We start from the raw sequence: 26,361 nt of genomic DNA, 5'->3' as shown, positions 1-26,361 counted from the left end.
TCTAAGTCAATAATGTATATTATAATCAATAGCATCTTAGAAATAAGATTTGGTTGATTGATGAGGATAGGTCGGCATGGATCCAACCACAAAGCTCCCCTAGCAACCCTCCTCACCCTCCATCCTCTATCCTCACACCCTGTCCTGGCGAAAGACATGCCTTTGGATGACAACTGGCACAAGTGAGTTCAATCTGGAGGCGTGGAAGTCAGTCTGGTCACACACATTATCGGACTACATGTGTGATCATTCCCACTGATAGGCAAGGAAACTGAGGTTCAAATAGTTAAGTTTACCCAGGAAATCTGGTGTCAGCCTACCCGTAGGAAGAGTAAATCTTTAATGATGGAATGATTTTATTTTCTACTGAAAGCCTCACCTCCATTAGTGGGGTTCCTGGATTAACCAAGCTAATTAGCCATTGCTGGAGGGACCGGTCCATTTGACACCCAAGATTTCAATGGTGGCATCAGAGCGCCATGCTGCCCCCCAACCAACAGCATGGACTGACCCTAGGAGTCAATGTCACCCATTCCTCAAATTGTCACCCCCAACAACTCTTTCAGAAATCAAGCCCTCATGTCTATGTTGTAGGGGACTGATGTTTGGTAGGAAAACAATGGAAGAAAATTCTGTCTTCAAGAACCCTCCCTTTGAGAAGAAAGACACTCCTTGGCTGGGCCTCCCAGATCTAGGTCTTAAAAAGCCATTATTGCTTTAGATTCATTCAGGCTGACCCAAAGCATGGCAACTTTGATTAGTTTGATTACTAGTGTCTTTACAGAAAAAAAAGTGAGACGAGAAATACAGTCATGCAGTTGTGATAGCTCTTTCATAAACATTATCATATTTAACCTTATAATGACAAAATCAGGATTCTTGTCTTCATTTTCATTATGCGTCTGCCAGTCATGGACTTTGCCTCTGTTTAACCTCCATTGTGCCTTCAATGCTGGAAATCACACAAAGACCCATTGCCTCTGTGAGGCTCATGGCCAAGGTGGGATTATCAGGGGAGCTACCTCACTGTTGCTGTCTACTGAATTGGGGCTCCTGGTCAGGACAGCACGAAGAGCTAAAGGGTGAGTTGGATATAGGGGACTGGGGACAGATACCCCAAAAGGAAGTAAGGCAAATACACAATCAATCAACGAGAATTTCTTGAGCACTTCCTTGTGCTTAAGTGCATGCTGGGTGTTTTAGGGGCCATTAGGTTTACAACTCTTGTCCTTACTTTCAAGGATCCTGCCAGCAACCTGGGATACCTAAGAAAACTGGTATCTCTTCAACTTAGATTCTGCCTCTTCCAGAGGTAACAAACCATAGCATGATGGTGAAGCTTGTAGACTCTGGAGCATCTGCCTAGGCTCAAATTCTGTTTTGTGTTCTACTGGCTGTGTGGTATTGGGCAAGTTACTTGAACACTCTATGCGTATTTCCTCATTAGAAAATTTTTGATAATAATAATGGTGCCTGTGTTGGAGGAATGATGTAAGAAATAAGTGATTTAATACATGTAGCACGCCTAGACAGTTCTTGGCACCTAGAAAAGGCCTGATAAATGGTAGCAATTATGATTATTCATTGCAGAAGGGCAACATTATCCTACTTGATATGGTAATGCTCAAAGGTCAGCAATCTCGATCTGCATTTCTCTCCAGAGACCACTTGGCGAGAACTTACTCTGCACCAGAAATCATAGTAAGTACTTCCAGATGAGGAAACTGAGGCCCTGCAAAGTTCGTGCCTCATCTAATGTCTTCCAGGTGGCAGGTGCCAGGAGTTTATGGTCATACACACTCACTGACAGAACACTTTTCATTCTTAAACGTTTGAGCCAACAGAGCATTAAAAAGTAGAATTTCTCCAAAAGACTCTTTTCTAAATATAGTACTGGGAGAATAGAGACAGGAATCCTGATCCAAGACTCATCCATTTCACCGTCAGCCTGCAAATCTCTCTTGCTAACGGCATCATCCATGAATTTACCTAAAGGTCGTTTCTTAGCTGCCATGCTTTCAGCTTACGCTGCCCGTTGGGGTGGGTGGTGAGAGCGGCAGATAGAGGGAGAGAAGATATGACTACAGAAACACTGGCCCAGGTTAAAGAGGGCAAGCTCAAGGAAGAGCACGGAATCTATTACATCTAGTAGAAAGAATTGGGTAGGAGCCTCCAGCCCTACGTCAAGTGGCTTGTCTTTGAATTTACTTCCATGGCACATGCATGTATTCAGTGCCTTCTCTGTCCCAAGAGCCATACTAAGTACCAGGAAGTCCATGAGGTACCAGAATTTCCACTCTACAGTGAGACACAGACTATGTCTGCAATGGCCATAAGACCCAGGGATCTTGAACCAACAGAGAGGCCAGGGTCCCCTCAGAAGGCAGTGCTGAGGCCAGAGCAAAAGGAGAGAGGCTCAGGCCGACCTGAGCTCCTCTGTCTACAGCACAGTTTTAACCCTGGGCAGGCCCGAGTTCAACCCAGGCTTGGCCACCTCCCAGCTGGATGACACCCAGCAAGCCTGGGACCTCTGTTTCTTCATCCTGAGAAGAAGGTAGTGATAGCTAATTCCCAGGGCTATTATGAAAAATAACCATGGTAAGACAGGTAAGCATTCTAGCACAATGCCTGACACGTGATAGATATTCTATGCATATGATTCTTTCCTCTCTGACCCCACACAACCACCCCAGGGACACCCAGAGGCTGATCACAGTAGTTAAGAGGACAGGTTCTGAAGGCAGGCAGCCTGGACTAAAATACTCGTTCTCCCATTTATTAGCTGTGTGACCATGGGCAAGTTACTTAACCTCTCTGTGCCTCAGTTCCCTCATCTGTAAAATGGACATAATAAGTAACCCCCTCATCAAAGAGTTGTGAGAATTTTAACGGAATGAATGTATTAAAAGGTAAGCTGAGGCATATGTAAAATTTTCTTTTTTTTTTTAATTTTTTTTTAACGTTTATTTATTTTTGAGACAGAGAGAGACAGAGCATGAACAGGGGAGGGGCAGAAAGAGAGGGAGACACAGAATCTGAAACAGGCTCCAGGCTCTGAGCGGTCAGTACAGAGCCCGACGCGGGGCTCGAACTCACGGACCCCAAGATCACGACCTGAGCCGAAGTCGGACGCTTAACCGACGAAGCCACCCAGGCGCCCCAAAATTTTCAAGTGTCTATTTGAGCAAACATCAACTCCAGTCAGGCATCGCCAGACTGAAAGTAGTCAACCATCAAGAGCTAGGGGAAGGCCTTTTATAGAGCAGACGTGGAAGCAAAGTAAGGAAATTATTTGATAGGCTATAGCTTAAGCACTTGCCTCATTTGGGAAAGGCTACTTGGGCTGTTTGCGACTGATGGTTTTTAAAGCTCACTTTTTCAGATCCCAGTGCATTCACAATCGAGTCTAGCTTAGGTTTCGGTTTGCTGACACGGGCTACCAGCCATTAGAGCCACTGGAGTCTAGTGCCCTCCTTGTTTAATTGCTTTGAGAAATCTAACAGCACATAGATAATAAAGTGCACACTTGCGTAGGGCTCCAGCCACTCCCCAGGTCGTAGTTCATTCAATTCACACAACCCTGTGAGCGACGCATTCGTCTTTCCCATTTTCCAGATGAGGGAACTGGGAGGTCTGGATGTTAAAGAAGCTTCCCAGGATCACCCAGCCAGCAGGTGGCCAAGCAGGGACTCAAACACAAGAAGTCCCCTTCCATAATCTGGTCTAGGTCACTAGGTTGCTCTTATGAGCCTAATTAGTGTTACCTGTTGTTACTGGGTGTTGAGACATCAGGAGGATAGGCTGGAAATTCTAAAATGTTCCATACTGTCTTCTGCCCTCCTCTTCCCCATCCCCAACCCCCGCCTCTTGTCTTCGACCGACATTCACAACACAGTTTTTATAAACTTAGGGTTTGATGTTATCTAAGATCTCCACTCTAATCAAATTTAGGTTCAATGTGATAGTTAGACTTAATTAGAGTCAAATTCCTCTTTTATTTTGGTTTTTATCTTAATCACCCCTTTTATCCACTGGTCCAGAAGCCTGTAATTTCACACATAGGCCCTCGGAGATGCCGTATTGTACACTCAGGACCATGAGACAAGCAGAGTTTGTTGTCACACGTATTCACTGCCAGAGAACTTTTCACTCTGAAACAGTTGAGCCGAGACAGCACAGGAAAAAGAAATGCAATTCCTCCAAAAGACAACAGCGGAATGCTACGCTTTCCGTGCAAAGCTCTCCACTGAGAAGAGTGCGTGTGTGCAGGTCCAAACGTGAGAAGCGTTTCAGAAACCAGCGACAAGGTGGGAAGCGCCCAACAGTGTGGGACCATCTCAGTTCCCTAGACGCCAAGGAGCAAGAGGCAAACCACAGAATGTTAGAGCTTGGAGGACTCTCAAAGAGCATCTAATCCAGTTCTTTGCAAACTCTTTTAAAGTGCAGATTCTTTTGTTCAAATGAAATCTTACCCTGGAGATTTATATAAAAGCTGAGGTGCCCTTACTGAATCAGGGAGGAGAGGTCTAGAGCCCTGACCCACTGGGCTCCCATCCCCCCCATCCCCAGCAGCACTTCTGGGGGCTCCCTGGAACCCCTGGGGTTTCCCGGGAATTGTCTGAATGAATTTGAACATCGCTATTCCCATCGAAACTCCTCCTTTTACCATGGGAGGAAATGAAGCCCAGAGAAGCTGCCCGACTTGCCTGAGGTTACACAGCAAGTCGGTGGCCTTATCTTCCTTCAACAGTTTTTCCATGACATCCTGAGCCCTCCAATGAACGGCCTTTTGTTTCTCCACACTGTATGTGTGTGTGTATTTGTGTGTTTGTACCCGTGCCCAGAGTTCCCAAGAAAACCTAACGAACCAGTCTCTGCTTTCACTTCAAAGATTGGAGTCTGCAGTTTGGACACAGTGGCTTGGCTATGCAACAGAGCTAGAAGCACAGTGCAGAAAAGGCATAGCATTATAAATGTCATCCCATAGGCCACCGGGGACACTGTATTTCACAGCCTAAATTAGGTCGAGTTTCCGCTCTGGAGGGGAAGTACTACAAAGTGGGTAGTTCTCACTGCAACACCAGGGAGCTGGCAGGCGAGTCAGGCCCCCAGCCTGGTAGCAGCCGACACCTGACTGGGCCATTAAACCTCTTTCTCCATCTACCCGATTGGGCCACTAAACCTCTGTCTATAAGGGGGGGAGGGGAAAGGGAGAAAGCCACCACATGGCTCACTGCATTTGGAGATGGTAGAAGTTAAATAAGTTCATGTGTCTGATGGTTTTGAGAGAGAAGGTAGAAGGAGGTCCCCACATCGGTCTACAAGCTGGCTAATGCCTTCATCGTGTTGCAAGGCATAAGGTTGGAGGAAATGGTGGAGAGAAGGGGGGTTCTAATTGATGTGCTTTGTCAAGGAAAATAAGTCACAAGGGGCTTACTCAGTGCTTCCCCTGCATTGCCTCATGTGACCCCCAGCAGCCCAGTGGGTAGGTATTGTTGTTTGCATTAGAGCCACTTATTATCTAGCTAGTTAAGTTATTCAAGGTGACACAGCTAGAAAACGATGAACCTAGAATTTGAATCCCAAACCATCTAGCTGCAAAGCCTGTGTTCTTAACCACTGCCCCATCCTGCCCTTGCTCTTTGCCACATGGGGGGGGGGGGGGAGGGGGCGCGTGGGGGTTAGGGAGAATGACGTGGTATACGTAAGTGCAGGACTCCGCCAGCCCAGAAGGGAGGCGGCAGAGACAGATACCGGGGCTGAGTTTCAGAGTTTCCCCTCCAGCTTGCATGAACGAGAATTCCCAGCAAATGCACTGCACGTTCCCCGCAAAGCTCCCAGCGGCAAGAATTCTCAGCTTGTTTACTGAGTCCCCTGGAAAGGGGGGGAGGGAGGGTGGGGGCGGGTAGTGAGCTGGGCACAAAAACAGGATAAAGGTAAACTTTCTGCATGTGAGAACCATTCCCCCCCTCCAAGGAGCCGTGTCACACTGTATGTCACCGTCATCAAAGGGGCTGTGCGTAAACCTGAAAAACCAAACGGACCTGTCTGTAGGTGTTACTTATATCACAAGGCTACAGGTGCCTTTATTTCCACTGTATGCTGGTGCTGGGAGCGCCTGCCTTCTCTTGCCTTGAAAGCCTCCTCTTTGGACCTAGTCACCGCTGTCCTCACGTAAGCACCTTTTCTTTGCTCTTTTGGAAGAATTATAAGGGGTGTCAGGGCTTAGAGGCTCGGGCTGGGGCCCGGGACCATTCATCTTGTCTCCAGCTCCACATTGCCAGCCCCCCTTGCCAGTTCCATCAGTCACAATGCCTCCTGGGAAACGTTTGACTGGGATTTAAATGCTTGCCCGAGAGGGTCGGTTTTGCCTCCTCAGGCTGTGTAACCACCCCCTTCCTAGGCACCCCCACGCGCTCCGGATCTCTTGACCAAACCAAGGGCAACTGGTAGAGAATATGTACAGGCACTCAATTCTCTACCCTTTCCTAAAGCTGTCTTTAGGAAGGGAAGCTAGATTTCGCACTGAAAAATATTCGGCTTCAAGGAGAGCCTACCATCCCCCTTACTAAACTTCTTTCGCCACTGGCCTGCTCGTGGCTCCCCCTTGATACAGAGAAGAGAGCTCCCTTATTACGGTTTGGGCATTTTTCAGGAATGTGTCTGTACATGATAGCTTAAAAGAAACCCGTTTTGCCCTCTCCTCCCACCTCAGTATATTGACCGCTTCCAGAAAAGCAATGCTTAGGGTTTTTCCACTGTATTCTCAGACCTTTTCAAAGACTCTGCCCTGTGTGTGGGGTTCGTGTGCATTTGCCCCCTGCTGGCAGCCACTGGTAGCACATGCCCCCTTCTCCACCTGAAGCCGGGGGCCCTGCGTTTGGACGAACTTATGAATTTTACAAACCGGAAAGGATGTCCGAGGTCATAAAGTACAACCTCTTCATTTTACAGATGAGGAAACTGAGGCCTAGAAAAATAAAGGGATTTAGGGAGACAGCTTCGTGTTTTAGACTAAAGGCCCAGAGAGAGGGGTTGTTTGCTCCTGAGTGAAAGCTTAATTCTTTGTCCTCATGTTGTCTCTAAGAATGTTTTTCGTAACACAAGGTCTTCTAGGCAGGCACTTTCACAGCTACCTCTCGGTTGCCTTTTTTTCTCAGAAGTCACCATAATAGCAATCTTTTAGATATATTGGCGACAGATGATTTTCCCCCCTCTGGCGCAGGAATAAGTGTATTATGGCCAGACCCCTGCATATATTATCTGATTTTATTCAATTCTCGGGACATAATGAGGATTGCGTGTTAAAATTCCATTGAAAAAATTTTTTTAATGTTTATTTATTTTTGAGAGAGAGAGCGCACGCACATGAGTGGGGGAGGAGCAGGGAGAGGGGGAGACACAGAATCTGAAGCAGGCTTCAGGCTCCGAGCTGTCAGCACAGAGCCCAAGCGAGGGACTCAAACTCACGAATCCCGAGATCATGACCTGAGCCAAAGTCAGACGCTTAAGCCATTGAGCCACCCAGACAACCCTAAAATCCCATTTTAAAGGTAAGGCACTTTAAAGATGAGTTCAGAGAAGGGCATGGGTTTTTCTATAGTGCACCTTGTATGAGACAAAAATAAAGAATTTTGACAGGCTGGGTAGTAAGAAATGTGGCCTATGTTCCTCGTCCTTGTGGGTGGCAAAGAGAGAATTAACCCCCAGAGGATTCAATCCAAAGCTGATGAGCTTTGGATTGGAACCCACAGTAAACCGTGGGGCTTACCTTTTGCGGGTCTCTGCCACACCTTCGGGAAAACAACTAAGAACAAACTAGCAAGCTCCTTAAACAAGCTAGAGGAAAATGAGGAGTCACTTGTCAAGACAAGAGCAAGTCTGTTCTCGCAGTTGCTCTGTTTTCTCCTAAAACAACTAACTATTCAAGCACCCCAATTATTTAACAGCAAGTGTCAAAATAGTCCACTGAGTTTTCCTCCATGTGTTCCTTCTTAGAAAGGTCCAAAGCATGGGAAATTGACCATGCCTTGCCCCCAGGGCTCAGGACCTGGGGGACACTTAGGTGTCGCCGAGGCTTTGAAGGAGGAAAAACATCTTCGTCCCAACGAGACTGCCCAGGTGGTGGGATCAGGGAAGGCCCTTCTTGCCCCCCACCCCCCACCCTTTCCATGGTTTCCACCTTCATGGTCTTGTTCTGCCTGGTGATGTTTTGGTGCATAAACAGCCAATGTGTAGATGCTTAATTGGGTGGATTTTTGGTCACATGCCCAGAGTAAAGTTGATGATCTCTGCCAGGGTCAGGAAGGAATTTTCCTCCTCTGGCAAACTGGCCAAGCCTGGGTGGTTTGCTCCTTCCTCTCTCTCTGGAAGGCTGAGCAGAGGTGCCTGTTTTCTCAGGGCATGGGCACCACACCTGTGATTGCTGCCTCTGACTCCTGTGGGGGCAGGAAGCCCACAGGACTGTCCCTCTGACTGTGCGGACCGTCCCTGTGCATATTTGGTGAGTGAGCCGGCTCTCAGAAGGGTTAGAAAGCCAGTAGAGGCATCAAGGATCTGAGCTTCCCTGCTATCACTGTCTCATTCCAAAAGGTACCTGTGGCCAGCCTTTCTCGTGCATGGAAGGGAACCCACCTGATTCCCTCCCCTTGTGTGGACTGTGCTTGAGCCTTTCCTACTTGCTAGGCAGCTACAAAGGTAGTCGTGGGGGAAACTGATTCCAAAAGCTGTGGGTGTGTTGACGGGCAGTGAGTGAGGGTCCAAAGTGCTTAAGGGGTCTGGCTAGCCCAGGCAAAGAATATCCAGAGCCCACTGCTAAAAGTAGCGGACATAGGAGGGAAGGGAGAATAGGAAACTGGGGGAACTTGGCAGAGCTGAAAGTTTAATCTCCATTTGTATTGGTTGGATTTTACTCCAACTTAGCGAGCTTGCTTGACCACGGTATCCAGTATCACCAACATGTATGGGTACGTGTGTGCGGGCACATGTCTGGATGTGAAGGTCCATTCAGGTGGGTGCCTGCAGAAAATCATGGGGCCAGGGCACATCTCAGAGCCCCCCTCATTGGTGGGTTCATTTAGTGAATGAAGAATGGAGACACAAGAGGCAAAATCATGGCCCCCAGTCCCGTGTCCTCTCCATGATGACAAACCAGCCAGCACCTCAAAAAACAAAACTGTGTGGCTAGAACAGGAGGCCCAGGACCCTCCTTGGATCTCCCCTCTTGTCCTGTGGCTGACTCCAGGTCTAACCCAGGGCTTCTCAACCATGTTTTCATTGTTGTCCCCACTAAGGAGGCTTTATAGATAATGTTTTCATAGTCATTACTACTGCATTACCACCCCCCCCCCATAGATACCGTTTATGTTTATGTGTATCATTTATGTACCGTGGCCCTTCAGAGGACCATGAGACATAATAATGTCTAAGATTTATTTTGACCCCCAAGAACCAGTGTTTCCCCTCGGGGGTCAAGGTCACCCCCATTGGGAACGCACGGTCAAACTTCAAGCCTGGGCCTACCTATTGCTGGAACTCAATGTACTGGTTGAGAAATGGGGCTTCAAATAGCGGTTCTTTTCCCCCCTACCCTCACCCTGTTCCACCTACGTGAAAGAAATCTTAAGAGGTAAAATGTTCAATTATTGCAAGGACTTTCGAGGGCCTAGGAAGCTAGGCCACTGGGTACCAACTAGTCATTATTCCTGAACTCTCACGCCTTAGCGTATGCTGACTAAGTGGCCAGAGTCTTTTGTGGAAAGACCAGGGTTAATGAATGATACCCCCTCCTACTGTAAGAGCAAAAAAATAGAAATTTTTTTTAAATTTGACACTTTCATAAAAAAAAACATTTTTCCAAGAAGCAAGAAATAATTACAGAAAAAAAAAAATAGCCCGTGGTACACCTGAGAGCCCTTTAAGAAAACTTAATGGATATAATTTGTCATAGAAGGGATTACCAAAGGGAATCGGATCTGATGCTGCGTACAGCAGTAGAGAAATTGCAGGGCAAGTAAGTAGGTTGGTATTAAATGGAAAAGAAACCCTCAAAGGGGGTAAATATCCTACTGATGTAAAATATTCCTGATTTTTTATGATCAAATTCAATTTACCAAATGACTTTTGAGGTGTAAGTGAAGAAGTGCTCACTCCTGCTGTTGTGGGTTTTGATCTGGAAAATTTCTAATTGATGGGGAAGACCTGGGACAGTTTTCTATTTTCTTCCATATAAAGGACACCTCTCCTTTCTGCAAACCTCCCCATGAAGGTCATGTCAAAGGTCCACCATCTTCTTCCTCGGTTTTCTGAGACTTTACCTTCAGCCGTCACTTAGGGGAGCTTTTCTGAGGTGGCGTCCAGAATGCAGAAGGGGCTTTGGGCTCCAGCGGCCCTTAGCTCCCTCATAGCTCCCGCCCCCATCCCATTTCATCCTACCCCCAGCTCAGGATATAAAAGCAGCCAATCCGTGGGAAAATCAGAGTCCAAACTCAGGCAGCCTTGACCTCTGTTTGCTATGGCTCCCAGGGGGAGATCCATGAGCATGATAACCCACCAAGCAGATTAACCCTTTCTGGGCATCAGAAAAGAGGCTTCCCAGTGAGGTCTGGTGATTCTCTAATAATGGCCCATAAAGGGTGCCAGAGCGTGAGAATTTGTACTCAGCTATTTCTCTGTCCTCTGTTAATATCCAAATGTTCGTGCACATTTGATGACGATAATGACGGTAGATCTTCAAGAACCCCCAAAGAATCGGCCTTTGATTCTGGAATCACACAATCCCTGCCCTTCTTAGTACTGAGGTCCATTTGATAGGTAAGTGTGTTAGGGGTGTGTCTATAGGCAGATGTGACTGTGAGTGTTTCTAGAAAAGAAAGCAGATGGGCCAAAATTCGGAAACCTTAAGCACTCTCTACAACACAATGTTGACACCCATTGACCTTGAGCAAGATACACAAAGTCCCTGGGCCTTAATTGTCTCCACTGTACAATGATGGGGTAAAAGGAAAGATTGGACTAATTCTGGACTTTTGAACATGTGGTATTCACACCACTTACGATACGAGAGCTAGATCTGATCAGAGGTAGGAAAACTTGTACTTAAAGGGCCAGGTAGTTAGTATTTTAGGATATACAGGCCAAAAGGCAAAATCAATTGTATTAGGTAGGTACTTATATAACCATTTACTATGTAACTCTTTACAACTGTAAAATCATTTTTAGCTGTGGACCATTCAAAAATAGGTGGTGGCCTGGAATGGGCCTTGAAGTTGTAGTTCGCTAACCTCTGATTTAGGTGTTGCATGGGCCAACAGTTTTTATTTAAATGTCTTTGTTTTTATGCATGTTTTTATGCATGATACCGACTTTCCATTTATCATGGCAATACCAAGTTTTCCTTTTAAATAAGCTTATTTAAAAGGAAATAAACAAGCCTATAAGTAAACAAAAAAGGAGTTGACTTTTTTAGCGGATTAAGTAAATTATCGGGATGGTAGGCAAATGACTAAAGTTTGTGAAACACGGGGCTAGATGGTTAATAAGCTCCTGGCCATCTGAAAATTCTATACGCTCAATGTCCCAAGACCTGGCATCCAGTCTTTGTTCTGACGCTTACCTACCAGCTGTGTGATCTTGAGCTGCTGGGTCCCCTTTGCAAAGTGGACCCTACCTCGTCAACATTATTGTGATAATCAGAAAAGAGAAGTCAGGCAAACAGATTTTTCTAACCCACCAAACATGAATTCTTGTTTTTTTCCCCTAAAATGTGGGAATATGGGAAGCAGCAAACTTGACAGATGAGACCAGCATGGGCAAGAATGCACACGAGTGAGGGCCCCCAGCCCATTCCCCCTTTCCAGCCTTGACCAGACGCCTTCTCCCAAATCTCCCTCCTCGCCAGTGTGGGCAGGAAGTACAGCCCTGTGATTAGGACCATGACTTCTTAAATCGGCAAACCCAAATTCCACCACCTGCCAGACAGGTGGTTTGGGGTATGTTACCTGAAATCTTAGAGCATCCGTCTGCATCACTCACACAGAACCACTAGCAGAATCTGAATCTGTCTCAGAGTGTTTGTCCCAAGGAGACCCTGAATAATGTATTAATATAAAGGAGTAAAATGCTCAGCACAGAGCCCAACAGGTAGTAAGTGTATGTTCCGATTACCACAGGTCCTCACTCCCTTAACCAAAACCCCGAGGCTAGATGCGCTGCAGAGTTCAGAATCCTTCAGGTATTAGGAAGGTTTTCCAGTGTATATACTGCAGAATACAGAATATTCCTTCTAGGAATCATAGGAACCATGTGTGTTGTATGTATCATATGAATATTCATCAAGTAGAATAAGTAAAACTATAACTATAGTTATATGTGTTTATATACGTATAATATGTCACTTATATACATATACATGTATACGTATATTTAGTAGACGTTTTCTATGCCTGTATACAGACGTATGGATATAATATATACATAGCCGTACATAAAACTGTTTAACATTAATTTAGAACTGTTTGGCAGGGCGGGAGCTTTTCTGCTGGAAAATAAGTTTGCACCAAACACACACACGTACTTTCAATTTCAGAGCTTTTGGATTTCAGGATTGTAGGTAAGGGTTTGCGGGTATATTAACGTATAGCAATTATTGTCCAACTTTCAGAAGCAGATCGTTACACAGTATAAGCCAGAGTTCAGGGGTCAGATGTGAGCCGGTAGGAAAAGTAGAGAAAAAAGCAGTATTACATCACAAGAGCCTCTATCTTAAAACCCGAGCTTTGCCACTTACTGGCCATGTTACGTGGGCAACTGTTTTTCAACCCCTCTGCCTATGTTTTCTCATATACACACCGGGGATAGATGTACAAACCTCACGGGATGTGGCAAGGATTGAATAACGTCATTGTGGCAAGCACTTAGAGGGGTGCCTGGTTCCTAGGAGGCCACATGTTTGTTATTAAAAACCAAGCGTGGGGCCACCTGGGTGGCTCAGTCAGTTAAGCGTCCGACTTCAGCTCAGGTCATGATCTCACAGTTCATGGGTTCGAGCCCCGTGTCGGGCTCTGTGCTGACAGCTCGGAGCCTGGAGCCTGCTTCGGATTCAGTCTCCCACTCTCTCTGCCCCTCCCCCATTTGCATTCTGTCTCTCTCTCTCAAAAATAAATAAGCACAAAAAAAAAATTTTTTTTTAATTTTAAAAAACAAGTGTGCCCAGCTGGGGGCTCCTGCAGCGTGGCCCTTGTCTGCCTCCTCACAGTCCTCTCCTGCCGTTGCAGGGTGATGTTGGACTCAGTGACACACAGTACCTTCCTGCCCAACACGTCCTTCTGCGACCCCCTGATGTCGTGGACTGATATGTTCAGCAATGAAGAGTATTATCCTGCCTTTGAGCATCAGACAGGTGCGTACATCCAGAGAAGCCCATCTGAGCTGGGAGAACTGGGGCAGGAGGTGGTGCTGGCCTCCAGGAGGCGGCAAGGCCATGCTGGGGGCCTGAAAATGCCAGCGCTCACCAGTGTGCAGGGCAGAGGACTGGAGGAGGTCTGGCCGGCAGGAAGGACAGCTTCTGCAGAGAGGAAAGCACTGGAATCTTCACCCAAACTCCTCCCAGCTCTGTGGCCTTGGGGGCTCCACTAACTTCTTCAAGCCTCATTTTTGCTAGCAGATGATAATGCCAATTTCTTGGAGTTATTATATTTAAACAATGGTAGTGGAAAGAAACTCTTAGCCCGGAGCCTAGTAGACTGTTATTGCTTGGTCATTATGGTTTTAGCTAACATTTGCTGAGTACTAGCATTGTTTCAGGCCCTGCACCAAGCACCCACCCCATCCTTATAGAAGACCTAAGAGAAACAAACAATTATGATTTCCATTTTATGGATGAAGAAACTGAGGCACAGAGAGGTTAAGTGAGTTGTACGAAGTCTTACGGTTTGTTAAGCTTCACACGAGTTGACTTGAGCACCTGTACCCTTAACGCTCCTACATGGTCATCTTACAAATGATATTACCATGTGGTTATTGATATTAATATTGCTGGCTTTCTCTGAGCTTCTATTTCTTTATCCCTAAAGATGATGAGAAACTCTCTGAGGATTAAAGGAGCCAAACTGCGTAAAATATGTAGCTTTGCACAAAGCAAATGTTCAGTAAACACGAATCCCTGCACTGACCCCCAGGCCTCCCTTCCCCCACCTCATCCTCTCTTGGCTGGTCTTGTCCACCTAAAAAGGAAGCATGGGGCCTTATGCAAATCTGCCAAAGGGAAGCCAGCTGAGCTTTGCCCCAGAATCTTTCTGAGGGCCTCTGTCCCCAGGTGCTCGGGTGACTGCACATCACAGCAAACCTGGCAGACTGCTATCGCAGCAGGTGCACACCCTGAGGCTGGTGATGCGAGTCCTAATCAAGCTGTCAGTCCTTGCGGGGCCTTAACCCTGTGCATCCCAGCTTGGCGTGGTCCACACTCAGGGGCAGGAAGCAGGTGGGTCCATCAGAGGCCACGCCTCTGAGGATGCTGCAAAATGTCCCCCACTGGAAGGAAGCCCCTGCCTCCAGGCCGGGGGCCAGGGCCACACAGACAGACTTGAGGCACTCACCTCCATAATCCAGTCCTGCACGGGCTCCCAACACCAACCCATGCATACACGCATGCACATGATGTCTCTCACTCTGTCTGAAGGGTCCTGAGTCAGCCAGATACATATTGCAATTCTCCTTAAGGCCTAGAAGCACCTCGTTTCCTGAATTTGAAGGAAGAAAGTGAAGGCTTACCTGTCCGCATCATCTCCCCATATGCCGCATGATGGAAGGACCCAGAGAGAAGGTCCTTCCCTCCACCCATGCGTGACCCAGACCTGCCATCCTGGGAGCCCCCTCTCCCTGCCTTCTCTGCCAGGTGGCAGCTGGGGTGGCGGCGGGAGGAGATGACCTCAGCTGCCTGCCCCGGGGAAGTGTTGCAGGCATTGGAACAGTTTCTGGGGTCATCAAGAGCTGAGGCTTTGGAGCCAGGCATCCTAACTGTGAAGTCCGGCTTTGATATTTAATAACTGTGCCGTCGTAATTTCTCGTGCCTCAGTCTTCTCATCTGTAAGGTAGAGACAGCAATAACGCCTACCTCATAGAATTGTTGCGAGGGTGACTTGTTAATATATGTGAAGTGTTTGGGACACAGTCAGGCACAGGATAAGCACACACATGCGTTTAAAAACGAAGGACTGGCGGGGCGCCTGGGTGGCTCAGTCGGTTGAGTGGCAGACTTCAGCTCAGGTCATGATCTTGCGGTCTGTGAGTTTGAGCCCCGCGTTGGGCTCTGTGCTGACAGCTCAGAGCCTGGAGCCTGTTTTGGATTCTGTGTCTCCCTCTCTCTGATCCTCCCCCGTTCATGCTCTGTCTCTCTCTGTCTCAAAAATAAAATAAACATTAAAAAAAATTTTTTTTAATAAAAATGAAGGACTGGGGCACCTGGGCGGCCCAATCATTTAAGCACCCAACTCTTGATTTCGGCTCAGGTCATGATCCCAGGGTCGTGAGATCAAGCCCCACATTGGGCTCAGCACTCAGCGTGGAGCTTGCTTGGGATTCTCTCTCCCTCTCTCTCTCCCCCTCCCCCACTCAAGCTCTCTTCCTAAAAAATAAATAAATGAAAACAAAGACTACTTTCAGTTTGGGAAGATGAGAAAGTGGTGTTTTCACCACAGGCAGTGGTGATGCACAATAATGTGAATGTACTTAATGCCACCCAACTCTATCTACACTTGAAAAGGGTTAAAATGGTAAATTTTAGGTCTATTTTACCACAGTAAAAACAAAACAAAACAAAACTGAAGGGTTAACCGAAGTGATCACCAATAAGATTGCCGATGGGGCTGAAATCCAACAGCCGTACATAAAAAGACTGAGGCCCCTGCATTTCCATCAGTGTAACAAGGGGATGGACCAGGTCTTTGCTAGAACCCTTGCCAGAAGCTTCTCTGATTCCTGCACCACAGATGCAGCCGCCTTCTCCCACCACCCGTTGAGAAAATATAAAGTCCCACCAAGGCATGAGGCCAGTGAAGACAAGATACCCTCCAGGAGCGACCGAGCTCCCAAATACTCCCGGCTTTGGAGTTGCCACCTGCCCGCCCTGGATCCCAGAAGTTGCTGAATGTCTCTGACCTCCCAAAGGTGGTCAGAGAAGCTGGATGTGAAAGGGTAGCAGAGCGCTTCCCCAGGCACTGCGTGGGCCCTGGAGGCCCTGGCTCTCCCACCGGTGGGAGGAGTGACCAGCAGGGCCTCTCTCCGTCCTTTCTCACCCAGAGAGGTGACGCGTCCGTCTGAGTGTCTGCAGCCCTCTCTGAGAAGGATGCAGCACGTTCACCTCTGGACACGACCCTGCAAACTTCCTGTACTCCGTGGCCAGTGAGACCTCTCTGCAGCCTCAGAGGAAGCTCCATCTTGAATTCGCAGTTGTCCCAATGGCAGCTCCCTGTTCGAGTCTGGCTGACGCTCTCACTGACCACCAGCACCGTGACCTTGGCAGGTTTTTTTTCTAACGTCTCTGGGATATACTTTCCCAGTTGGAACGGCCTTTGCCTCTTAGGGTTGGCAGGACGGATAGTCCACATAGAAAGCGTTTCGTCAAACGCCAGGCACTTGGGAGGTGCTCACCGTTGCCAGGAACACCTCACGGTCCTGCTCCTCTCTTCAGTTTTCACAGTGAACAAAAGCAACAAAGGTCTCCTTCTCATCCGTTCCGATTCAGAGTTTGACAGCTTCGATACTTGGAGACCAAAGGGAAAGAAAAGGAGAAAGAAAGGGTGTGCCCACCGGACGAACGATGTCTACAAGAGGGCAGAGAGGAATAATCAACTCAGTCCGGAAAACCAGCTGTTTTCACAACCTTTTCAAATGGCTTTAGCAGACAGCAGCTGAATTTGTGCCCTCCCCGCGCTAACCACAAAGGGTCTGACCTGCTCTTCGAAGCACGCCTTCTGTGTGGGGAGTGGATGGTCACAGATTGCAACATACCCTAGAGTTTCATTCACTCGCCCTGGCGTTCCCTCCTGCTCCCTTAAACTAAAGGGCTGCAAATACTGGACAATTTTATCCAAGCGTGGCAGGCGTGCTGCATATATTTTACAAGCATACGAGACTTCGTAAAAGATTTCCCCGCTCAAGCGCTGACGAGCCACGGAGTATCCTGGCCCCGCGCTGAGCTTCTGGCACTCCATCTTGAACCTCCCCACACGCCCACACGCCACCCTCCTGCTGTTTGGCGGGGTCGCCACACCACCAGGCGGTACCCCCTCTGCTCTGGATTCTGGTTTATACTTTGTCGGCAGCAGCGGTTTCTAGATCGGGGCAGTTCTGGGGGTTCCTGAGAGGTCCCTTGGGGACCTCAGGTGACAGTTGAGAAGGCCAGGCTCTGGCTCCCCCTCCCATCCCCACGCACCTTAAAGACAGTACAGCACGGTGGTCGCTAAGCCTCAGGTGTAGGCGCGGAAGTACACGTACCCGACCTACTGCTGGCTCCGCTGCCTACTCACTATGTGACCTGACAAAGGGATTTCACCTCTCTGTGCCTTACTTTCTTGGTTTACTTTGTAAAATGGGCGATGTGATCTAGGACCTGGTGGCACAGTGTGGACGATACCACGGGCACAAAGAGTCCGGTATGCTAACTGGTACATCCTAACACTCGTGCGTCAACTATCCTTACACCGGGGGAAATTTTATTTACATTTTTTTGATGTTTTTACTTATTTTTGACACAGAGAGAGGAGGAGCTGGGGAGGGGCGGGGAAAGATGGAGACAGAAACTGAGGCAGGCTCTGTGCTGACCGCAGAGGGCCCGACGCGGGGCTCAAACTCGTGAGCCATGAGATCATGACCTGAGCCGAAGTTGGATGCTGAGCTGACTTAGCCACCCAGGCGCCCCTGGGAAATTTTATTTAAAGAAAGAACTTTATCTGAAAAGGTGCAAAACCTTTTGAATATTAATACCAGGAAGATCAGGGAGAGAGGCATGTGGGTCCCATGTGGCATTTCTAAGCAAGATTCATGTGCTGGGTATAGAAGTCTGAGAGCGCACGCAAAATAGAGTCTAAGAATTTCTAAGTCAAAACCAGATAAATAAGCAAAATCCACTGAAAAGTGGGAGATGAGCCCGTGGCAGTGATCACAACCCCACGAGCACCCCCTAGAGACAGACCTCAGCACTCACCACCGCTACCCTATCTGGCACACACCTGAGCCTCCTGGGCAGCTGTGGCCTCAGGACCACTCAGGGCTGGCTGCTCCCTGTCCCTTCCTAGCCCCACATGCCCCAGGCCACAGCCCTTTGTTGATAGCCACCAGCCCTTCCAGTGTTTTTCCCATCCAGTTTCTTATGCTGCTCCAGGCTTCCCTCCCATTCCACCATTTCATGGTCTAAATCATTCCACAGCCTTGGAAGGAATGCTAAGAAGGGCTCTTGGATGGAGTTAGACCATCTCTGGGAGGAAACCTGGAAACAATTTATCATTTCAGGCTTCCCCCCTCATAAAGTCCTTCCTTTCGGTGACAAAGCCACAATTGATGGTGCCCCCGTGCTACCCAGTCCACTCACCGGCTCTCTTCAGTGCAGCCCCAGGCAAAAAACTTTCCCAACTCCCTATGCTAATAAATCATGCTAATTATGGTCCAGGCTGTCTAACTCGGGCCTCCTCTGACCCAGACTGTCTGCCTCCCCACGCCGAGCCCTGGGCTTGCTTTGTTCTGCTTCTCCTCACCTAGACTGAAGCTCTGGTAAGGAAGACCTCATTTCCCTGAGAACAAACACAGTCCCAAAATAGTAACAAATTACAGGTGGCTTCCATTGAAGGCTTACTGCCGTCCAGATAACTGGGCTAAGTTCTTTACAGGCATTTCTTTTCCTTTTCACAGCAAACCTTCTAAGAGGTAGGCACTATTATTATTCTTGTTTTACAGAAGGAAGCTGGGGTCCAGAGAGGTTAGGAAGTTAGGACTGCACAGCTAATATGCTGAAGAGTCAGGACTGCAAATCAGGAAGGTCCATGCCGCAGCTCAAACTCAGCTAATCCACACAAATCCCTTCCAGGTCTTTTTCTTCAGGTCCCTTCCACATCAGGTTAGTTGACGGGACAGTTAGAATGGAGGATGGGAACAAGGGTCTGATTGAATCCAGGAGCTGGCAGGTTCATTTAGCTTCACAAACCTTCTCATCGAAGTTCCCCGATCAGCAGAGGAGAAAGACCAAGTTCTCCTACAAAGGGTCTGGGAACATAACTCAAAGCTCGAAGTTCAAACTATTTTTACAGTCTGCAGATTTCACATTGTGTTGCATAGCAAAGAAAAGTCAAAATCTCCCCCCACCTAGATTTTTGCTTTAAGTGAGGCTCCAAAATAATGAATAGTGTTGGCTCCAGAATTTCTATGTAGGAAAGGCTTGGGGGCAGCAATTCATGTGGAAGAGATGGCAAAGGGACTCACCTAGATTTTTTTTTTAAGAGCACTTGGCGTAAGATTGAGAAGCCAGCAGGTGTCTGTAACAAAGCATGGAAGTAGTGGATTAATGGACCCACTCTCTGGCATTACCATTGGAGATGCCCAGACATTAATCATGTGGGTCCCCTTACCCTTGGCACCCTCTGTGGGGATTTAGCCCCTGCCCCTCCACCCCAGTGGGGAAGCATGGGTCTCATGTGCATCCTGAACATCAAGCATTTTACAAAACCACACAGTGTCCCCACATTTTGGACAGCATTGGTTGCCTAACTCCTGCTGGCAATTCAAGGACAAATTAGCTTGCTTTATAGTATAACTTCCTTTGTTTTCATAAAGAAAATAAACCCAAGTCTCTGGAAAGGAACAAAGCTGCCGACCTACACACACACACACACACACACACAGAGAACCTATTAGAAGTATTTGAGGAAATACAATCAAAGTAGTGCTATGGGTAGCCCCAGTACTAACAAGTATAAATGGATGGTTTTTAATGAGCACTTACTACATAAACGCCTGCCTCTCTTCTAAGTGCCTTCCATGGACATTCGCTGCTGACCATGTGGGCATGTGAGTGTGCCAGCCCAGCTCTACAAGCTTAAGTCTTCCCTCTGAGTTTAAATATACCGCAGGTTATAGCATCACTTGTGAGAACTACCCCCCAACCACCACCAGAATTGCTGAAAACTCCCTTAGCTGCTCAGTTCTTCCTCCCAGCGTAGCTGGCCCTTGAACAAATGTCCTGACCCACTTCCAACTTCAAAGTTGCTGGCTGAGTTTGATGCTTAATAGTGGCCTGTGGACATTTAGATTAAGTCTTCCAGGCAGGAGATGTCATTTGCACACATAGGCAGAAGGGCTTATGCTCAGCTTCCCCAAAGAGTTTTGATTACTTTATAAATGCTAGATGCATTGAGAAAAACGCTTTGTATTTCCAGACAACACAACCTATTAAAGATAATATATTCTGTGGGTGCATTACCCTTTCCTTTCTTAAAATTTACTTTTAATTTATTTTTAAATTTTTTTAATGTTTATTTATTTTTGAGAAAGAGAGAGACAGAGAGACAAAGCATGAGCAGAGGAGGGGCAGAGAGAGAGGGAGACACAGAATCCGAAGCAGGCTCCAGGCTCTGAGCCATCAGCACAGACCCCAATGCAAGGCTCAAGCCTAAGAACTGTGAGATCATGACCTAAGCTGAAGTCAGACATTCAACTGACATTACGGTTTTTTTGTTTTTTGTTTTCAGTTCACACCATTTAATGTTTATTTATTTTGGAGAGAGAGAGAGCACAGTTGGGGGAGGGACAGAGAGAGAGGGAGACACAGAATCTGAAGCAGGCTCCAGGCCCTGAGCTGTCAGCACAGAGCCCAACGCGGGGCTGGAACTCGTGAACCTCGAGATCATGACCTGGGGCAAAGTCAGATGCTTAACCCACTGAGCCATCCAGGGGCCCCACCCTTTCTTTTATTTGCCCTGAGTTCATGTCTTTCAGGTGGCAAAAGAGTCTTCTTCATGCCATTCTAAAGACTGTAAATCTGGTCATCATCAGTCTCTCATCCTCTTTCTGATTTTTTAAACCTTTTTAAACTAAATTTTATACATGTATGATATTATACATATATACGTAAATTTCACATTATCTTATATTTTACATATTACACGTTAGACATAAACTTTTTATGTATAGCATACCATACACACACACACACACACACACACGTGTGTGTGTGTGTGTGTGTGTGTGTGTGTGTGTGTATAATTATCATGTGCGTTTATGCCTTCAGTATGCCTTCGTCCAAATCTTTTTTAGTCAGTCTTTGAGATGTGTCCGACTGGGTCCTCCTCAACCGAGGACAGTGAGGCATGATGTGATGCAAGATGGAAGAGTTGATGTGGACCTAACTCCTTTACTGACTACCCACATGGCCTTAGTAGAGTCACATAGCCTCCCAGAATCTCCTTTTTCTCAACTATAAAGTGGGGACAATAATCCTTGGTCATTCAGCCAGTCAGTTCCACTCACTGAGCACCCACAGCGGGGTAGGCCAGGCCGTGTGCACTCCTGGCTCAGGGTGAGCAAAGCAGAGCTGGCCAGCCATGTGGAGTTCAATGTTTGGGGCGGGGGGGGGGCGGCGGTTAGGCATGAATCCTTCTGAGAAGGACACCTGAGGGGGCTGTGCAGACGTGGGAAGGCTCCCTGAGATGGGGGAGTGAGCTGTGGTCTTGAGGATGAGCAAGAATTAGTTAGGAGACGGTAGATGGAGACCTTGTTCTGGCCCAGGAGCAATCCTGAGGGAGCCACAGGGGAGAGGGTGAGGAGGGGCCAGAGGAAGCAGGCCTTCCTCACCTCTGTCAGCCTCATCGCTGCACCCCTCTAGTGAGGACAGGACCATGGAAACACACGGCAACCAGAAAGCGCCCCATGATGCTGACTCTCTTTGCCCTCTGTGTAGTGAGAACAGCCGTTTTCCTCTCAGCTCCGGGGGCTGTGGGAAGGCCTTCCCTGAAGAGAGCCCGCCATGCTTGGCTCTGGCTCTGGCTTTTCTCCAGGGGGAGCCGCACACAAAGCCTGCTCTGTGGGTGAGCTTCAAAGGAGCGAGCTGAGGGGAACAGAGCCTGCCAGCAACACCTCCTCGTGTCAGTGCCCACCCCCACCCAAGCATTTCTCCGAATCCTCCAGGCCCTTTAGCGTCCAGAAACAACATGGCCCTCTTCACGTGCCAAAGAAAATAACAAGGGGGTGGAAGTGGAAAGAGGAGGGAATGGAGACTTGGCGAAACCTTTCCACGGAAAGAAATAAACTGTATCCTCCAACTGTTGCACACCGATAGCCATCTCCGTTGGGGACCCAGCTAGGGACCAAGGGTGGAAGAATTTCAAGGCTCATAAACATCCCTCATCAGAATACCAGGAATGTCAAAGGCCCCCGAGGTTTACTCAAGCCAGAAATCAGTAGATGAAAGCACAGACCAGACAGGGGAATGGCCGCCCTATTTTCCCAGTAGACCCTATTGGCCCCAAGGTGCCCCTCACGGGCTAGTGGGCGGGCCGCAGCCAGCGACCAGCAAGCAAGAAGTGAGGCGGCCTCCTCGTTCTCCTCACCCACCAGGTAGAGGCAACAACATTGATCTCGACCATCTTGCCAGACTACCGACCCTTTATCCACATGCATATAAAATTCTGATTACAAACTTAAATGAAAACAAATCTATTGTTTAAGTTGACCACCCCTCAATCCACTCCACGGTAGGGAAAGAGATTTCTGGAAGGGCTCTGAGTTTTAGGGGGAGCCTCAGTTTCCCCCTCTGTGAAGTAGCCTGATCATTCCTATTTGGGAGGATTTGAGGCACTTGAGAAGCTGACACACCAGGGGTGCTTGAGGAGCTCCTGAAGGAGCAAGACTCCTGACAGGCAGCGAACATCTCTCTTGCCTTGGATTGGAAGCTCCATAGATTCACTGGGGACAGTGGCAGCAAATGCAGCATTTACCAGGGAGTCAGAATAGCCTCATTGACATTTGCTGTGGAGTCTAACTCTGAGTGACACTTTCTGTCGTCGACACAGCCTGAGCCAGTCACTGTGCCATCCTCTACGTTCTGCCTTTCTCCTCACTTTTTCCACACTCGTCTGCCACCCTTTTCTCCTGGCATTGGGACAGAGCTGTTGAGCACCCAGTCTCTGTTCCAAGCCAAGCATGGCCCCTTCCCAGCCTCCCAGACAAGATGGTGCCCACTTCTCTCTGGGTTTGTACGGGGCTCCTCTGACAGAGTGACGGGGCTCTGTCCTCAGGATAGAAAAGCATCATCAAAACCACAGAAGCAACAATACAATCAACTCCCCCACGTCTCTCTTCCCCAGAGGAGCCCGCTAAGGTGATCCAAGCTCTGTCGGACTGCGGGCAATGTCTCACCAGCTCGAACCCTCGGCCCTAGATGACCAGAAACAGTGCACAAACCAACAGCTAGTGTTGGCAACTGTTGTAAGAGCAGAGGGAATCAAATCAGCTTCAGATTGTGTCTGGCACACAGTCAGCATTTAATAACTATTGAGTTGCAGATCGTTTTCTAGGCGCTACACAGCCTATATACGTTAACTCCAAATTGCATCACAGCCCTGTGAGTTGGGCATATTATACCTATTTTACAGATGAGGAAACTGAGGCTTGAATGTCTATGGACCCCGCCCAAGTCACAAGCAGCCAAACTAGGGTTGGAACCCGGGCTCGTCAGGCTCCAAAGAGTGTGCTCTTGATAACCTGTTGTCTGAAACCGAACCACTGAAGGGCCTTGTTCTCCCCTTCTCCGCTACTTCTCCTCTTTCTAAGCATCGGGACTAGGTCCAGGCACTCTCAAGCCATGACTGGGTTTCTCACCCGTCATCCTCTCTCCTGCCCCGACGTCCACCTGTAAGATCCAGTCTCTTCTGGTTTTTGCAGTGGAGTAGGTAACCTGGGCCCCAGAGCACCCCAAAGCCAGAGGCTCTTTTAACTCACAGCAGAGGGGTGGGGGTGTTAACACAACCGAAGCCTCCTTCGGGGGCCCTCTAGAGGCTTCCCTGGGGGCGGCTGTCCCTCACTTCCCTCTCTTCTGGCGTAGCCTGCGACTCTTACTGGACGTCCGTCCACCCCGAGTACTGGACCAAGCGCCACGTCTGGGAATGGCTCCAGTTCTGCTGTGACCAGTACAAGCTGGATGCCAGCTGCATTTCCTTCTGCCACTTCAACATCAGCGGCCCGCAGCTGTGCAGCATGACTCAGGAGGAGTTCACCGAGGCGGCCGGCCTCTGTGGGGAGTACCTCTACTTCATCCTCCAGAACATCCGCTCGCAAGGTCAGTGTCCAGAGGGCCGGGCCTCCAGGAGAGGGGCCCGGGACTGGGACCGAATGACCCCACGATGTGACTCACACGGCAAAATCTCATTCACTGGAACTCTCTGTTCACTAACATCCCCGTCACCAAAACCTCTCGATACCTGGAAGTTCTAGTTTGCTAGGATTAGAGATCGTAGGTCAGAGGGAGCAAGTTAAGGGGAAGCAAGTTGAGTGCTTTTTTTTATACGAGAAGAAAAACTAAAAAGACATTCAGGAACCAGATACAACAAAACAATGTATTATGTTAATTAAGATTTGCAACCATAAACCATGGAAGAAGAGGTTTCTGCTTGACTTTTCATTAAGCAGAAGGAGGAGAAAGTTAACTAGACCCTTTCCCTTCCCATTTCCTGAGGAGTCCGATTCATTGACATTTCGTGATCACTTTCCTAACGGTCAAGGAGAAACAGCCAGAAGGTGGCGTCAGTGGCATTCTTTAACATTTCAACAGGCCCTGCGAGAGCAGAATGTTGAACAGGTGTTTTAAAACTGGATAGGTTTCTTTTTGAGAACGTATAATTCTGTATCCCCATGTCACAGATAAAGGAACTATGGTCCCAAGCTATTAAGTGACTTCTCCGATGTCATACAGCAAACAGGGTTAATTCATGGAAAATCAATAGAAAGCAAAGGCTTTGAGTTCAGAAAGACCTGTGTTCCAATCCTGACTCCAACACTTTGGAGCCATAGGTCCTCTGGCAAAGGGCTTGCCAACTCTCTGGATTTCCATTGCCTCGTCTGTACCCTGGGATAATAATACACCTTCACTGGTGACAGGTTTCAGTGAAACATTGCCTGGAGCAGCAGAAAAAAGGGTAAATGCAATAAATGGCAGCTGGGTTTTTTTTGTCATTATGAATATAACCAAGGGGAAGAAATTTTTAAAAATAAAGGAAATATATTTCAGCTCAATTTTAAGAAAAGACATTTCTAAAGGTTAGCACCTTTTTTTGGGAAGACTGCTTCAGAATATACTCAAGGTAGGAAGCTCCCCATCACTGGAGATAATCAAGCAGTCTAATAGCTCCCTGATCGATGGGGGTGCTGGGGCAGTGATTCCTTTCTGGGCAGAAAACCACAGAAGACCTTCCAACTCTAAGAATTCTTTGCTTTCCCCTTTCTCTCCCCAATCATGAGTGCCTGAGGGTGGGCAAGCTGTAGATGTTGGCCCTGGGGCACTGCTCAGCTTCTGTCCTGGGAGCCACGACCCATCAGGGGCAGGGAAGGGACAAAGAGACCTGCTGTCCGTTGTTGTCCAGTCCTGGCTTCTTTAGCAAGTGACAGTGCCCTGCCAGGAGCAGTGGTCTGGGCGTAGAGTGGGCCCTCCCTGAAAAGGGGAAAGTCTGAGTAAATCACAGCAGCTCAGAGTAGAGCTCCAGGCTCCAGCACCTTCTGAGGGAACCTGTTTGCATGAGAACCCCTGGGCCACAGAGAGGGAGGTGTCCCATCCAGGAAGAGGATGCAGCTTGGCATTGCCGGCCTTAGCCAAACATCGTGTCCATCAAGTTTGTCCCCAGGCCCCCAGCAGCCACTGTGCTGGGGTCTCTTCGCATGGGTACCTCCCTTCCCTGACACATGTTACAACCCCAAATCCCTATTCCTGGTGCCAGTGCCTCAGGGTCGGTGCAAAACAAGCCCAAAACAATTGTTTTTCAAACAGACCATATTTGGCTCCTTCTTATTCTGAGGAATCCCTGGAGTCACAAAGCCAACTCTAGCGGGGGAATTTCAGGCCAGCAACGTTCTTCAAGCAGGAATGTGTGCTGTGTATTGTGAACTGAAGTACACGTATTGTGACCAGACTTCACAGTGGCCCAATTTGCCTGGGACACATCGTTTTCACCTATTATCCCAGAGTAGTTGTTACTAGCACTGTCTTTCATTCTCAAAAGTGCCTGCATTTGGATAATAAATTAATTATATGGTGATCTGGTTATTATCTAGTTTAGGCCTTCTATTACTGCACAGATTAGGACTCTGGCAGAATAGGACACAGAAGGG

At 48.0% G+C, this 26,361-nt stretch overlaps 1 protein-coding gene across 1 annotated transcript in view; it reads left to right on the top strand.

Moving 5' to 3' along the window:
• Positions 1–6,075: 6,075 nt before the first annotated feature.
• The window catches only part of ELF5 (E74 like ETS transcription factor 5), a 33,309-nt gene continuing 13,023 nt past the window's right edge, over positions 6,076–26,361 (top strand). The window contains exons 1-3 of the mRNA XM_042904972.1: positions 6,076–6,174; positions 13,275–13,399; positions 24,086–24,319. Coding sequence (XP_042760906.1) covers positions 13,279–13,399; positions 24,086–24,319 — 355 coding nt within the window. The 5' untranslated portion in view covers positions 6,076–6,174; positions 13,275–13,278. The remainder of the gene's footprint in view (positions 6,175–13,274; positions 13,400–24,085; positions 24,320–26,361) is intronic.

The sequence above is a fragment of the Panthera leo genome, chromosome D1 (genome assembly GCF_018350215.1).
Source record: "Panthera leo isolate Ple1 chromosome D1, P.leo_Ple1_pat1.1, whole genome shotgun sequence".
Taxonomy (NCBI): Eukaryota; Metazoa; Chordata; class Mammalia; order Carnivora; family Felidae; genus Panthera; species Panthera leo.
The sequence above is the reverse complement of the archived record's forward strand: the minus strand, read 5'-3'. Positions and strand labels throughout refer to the sequence as shown.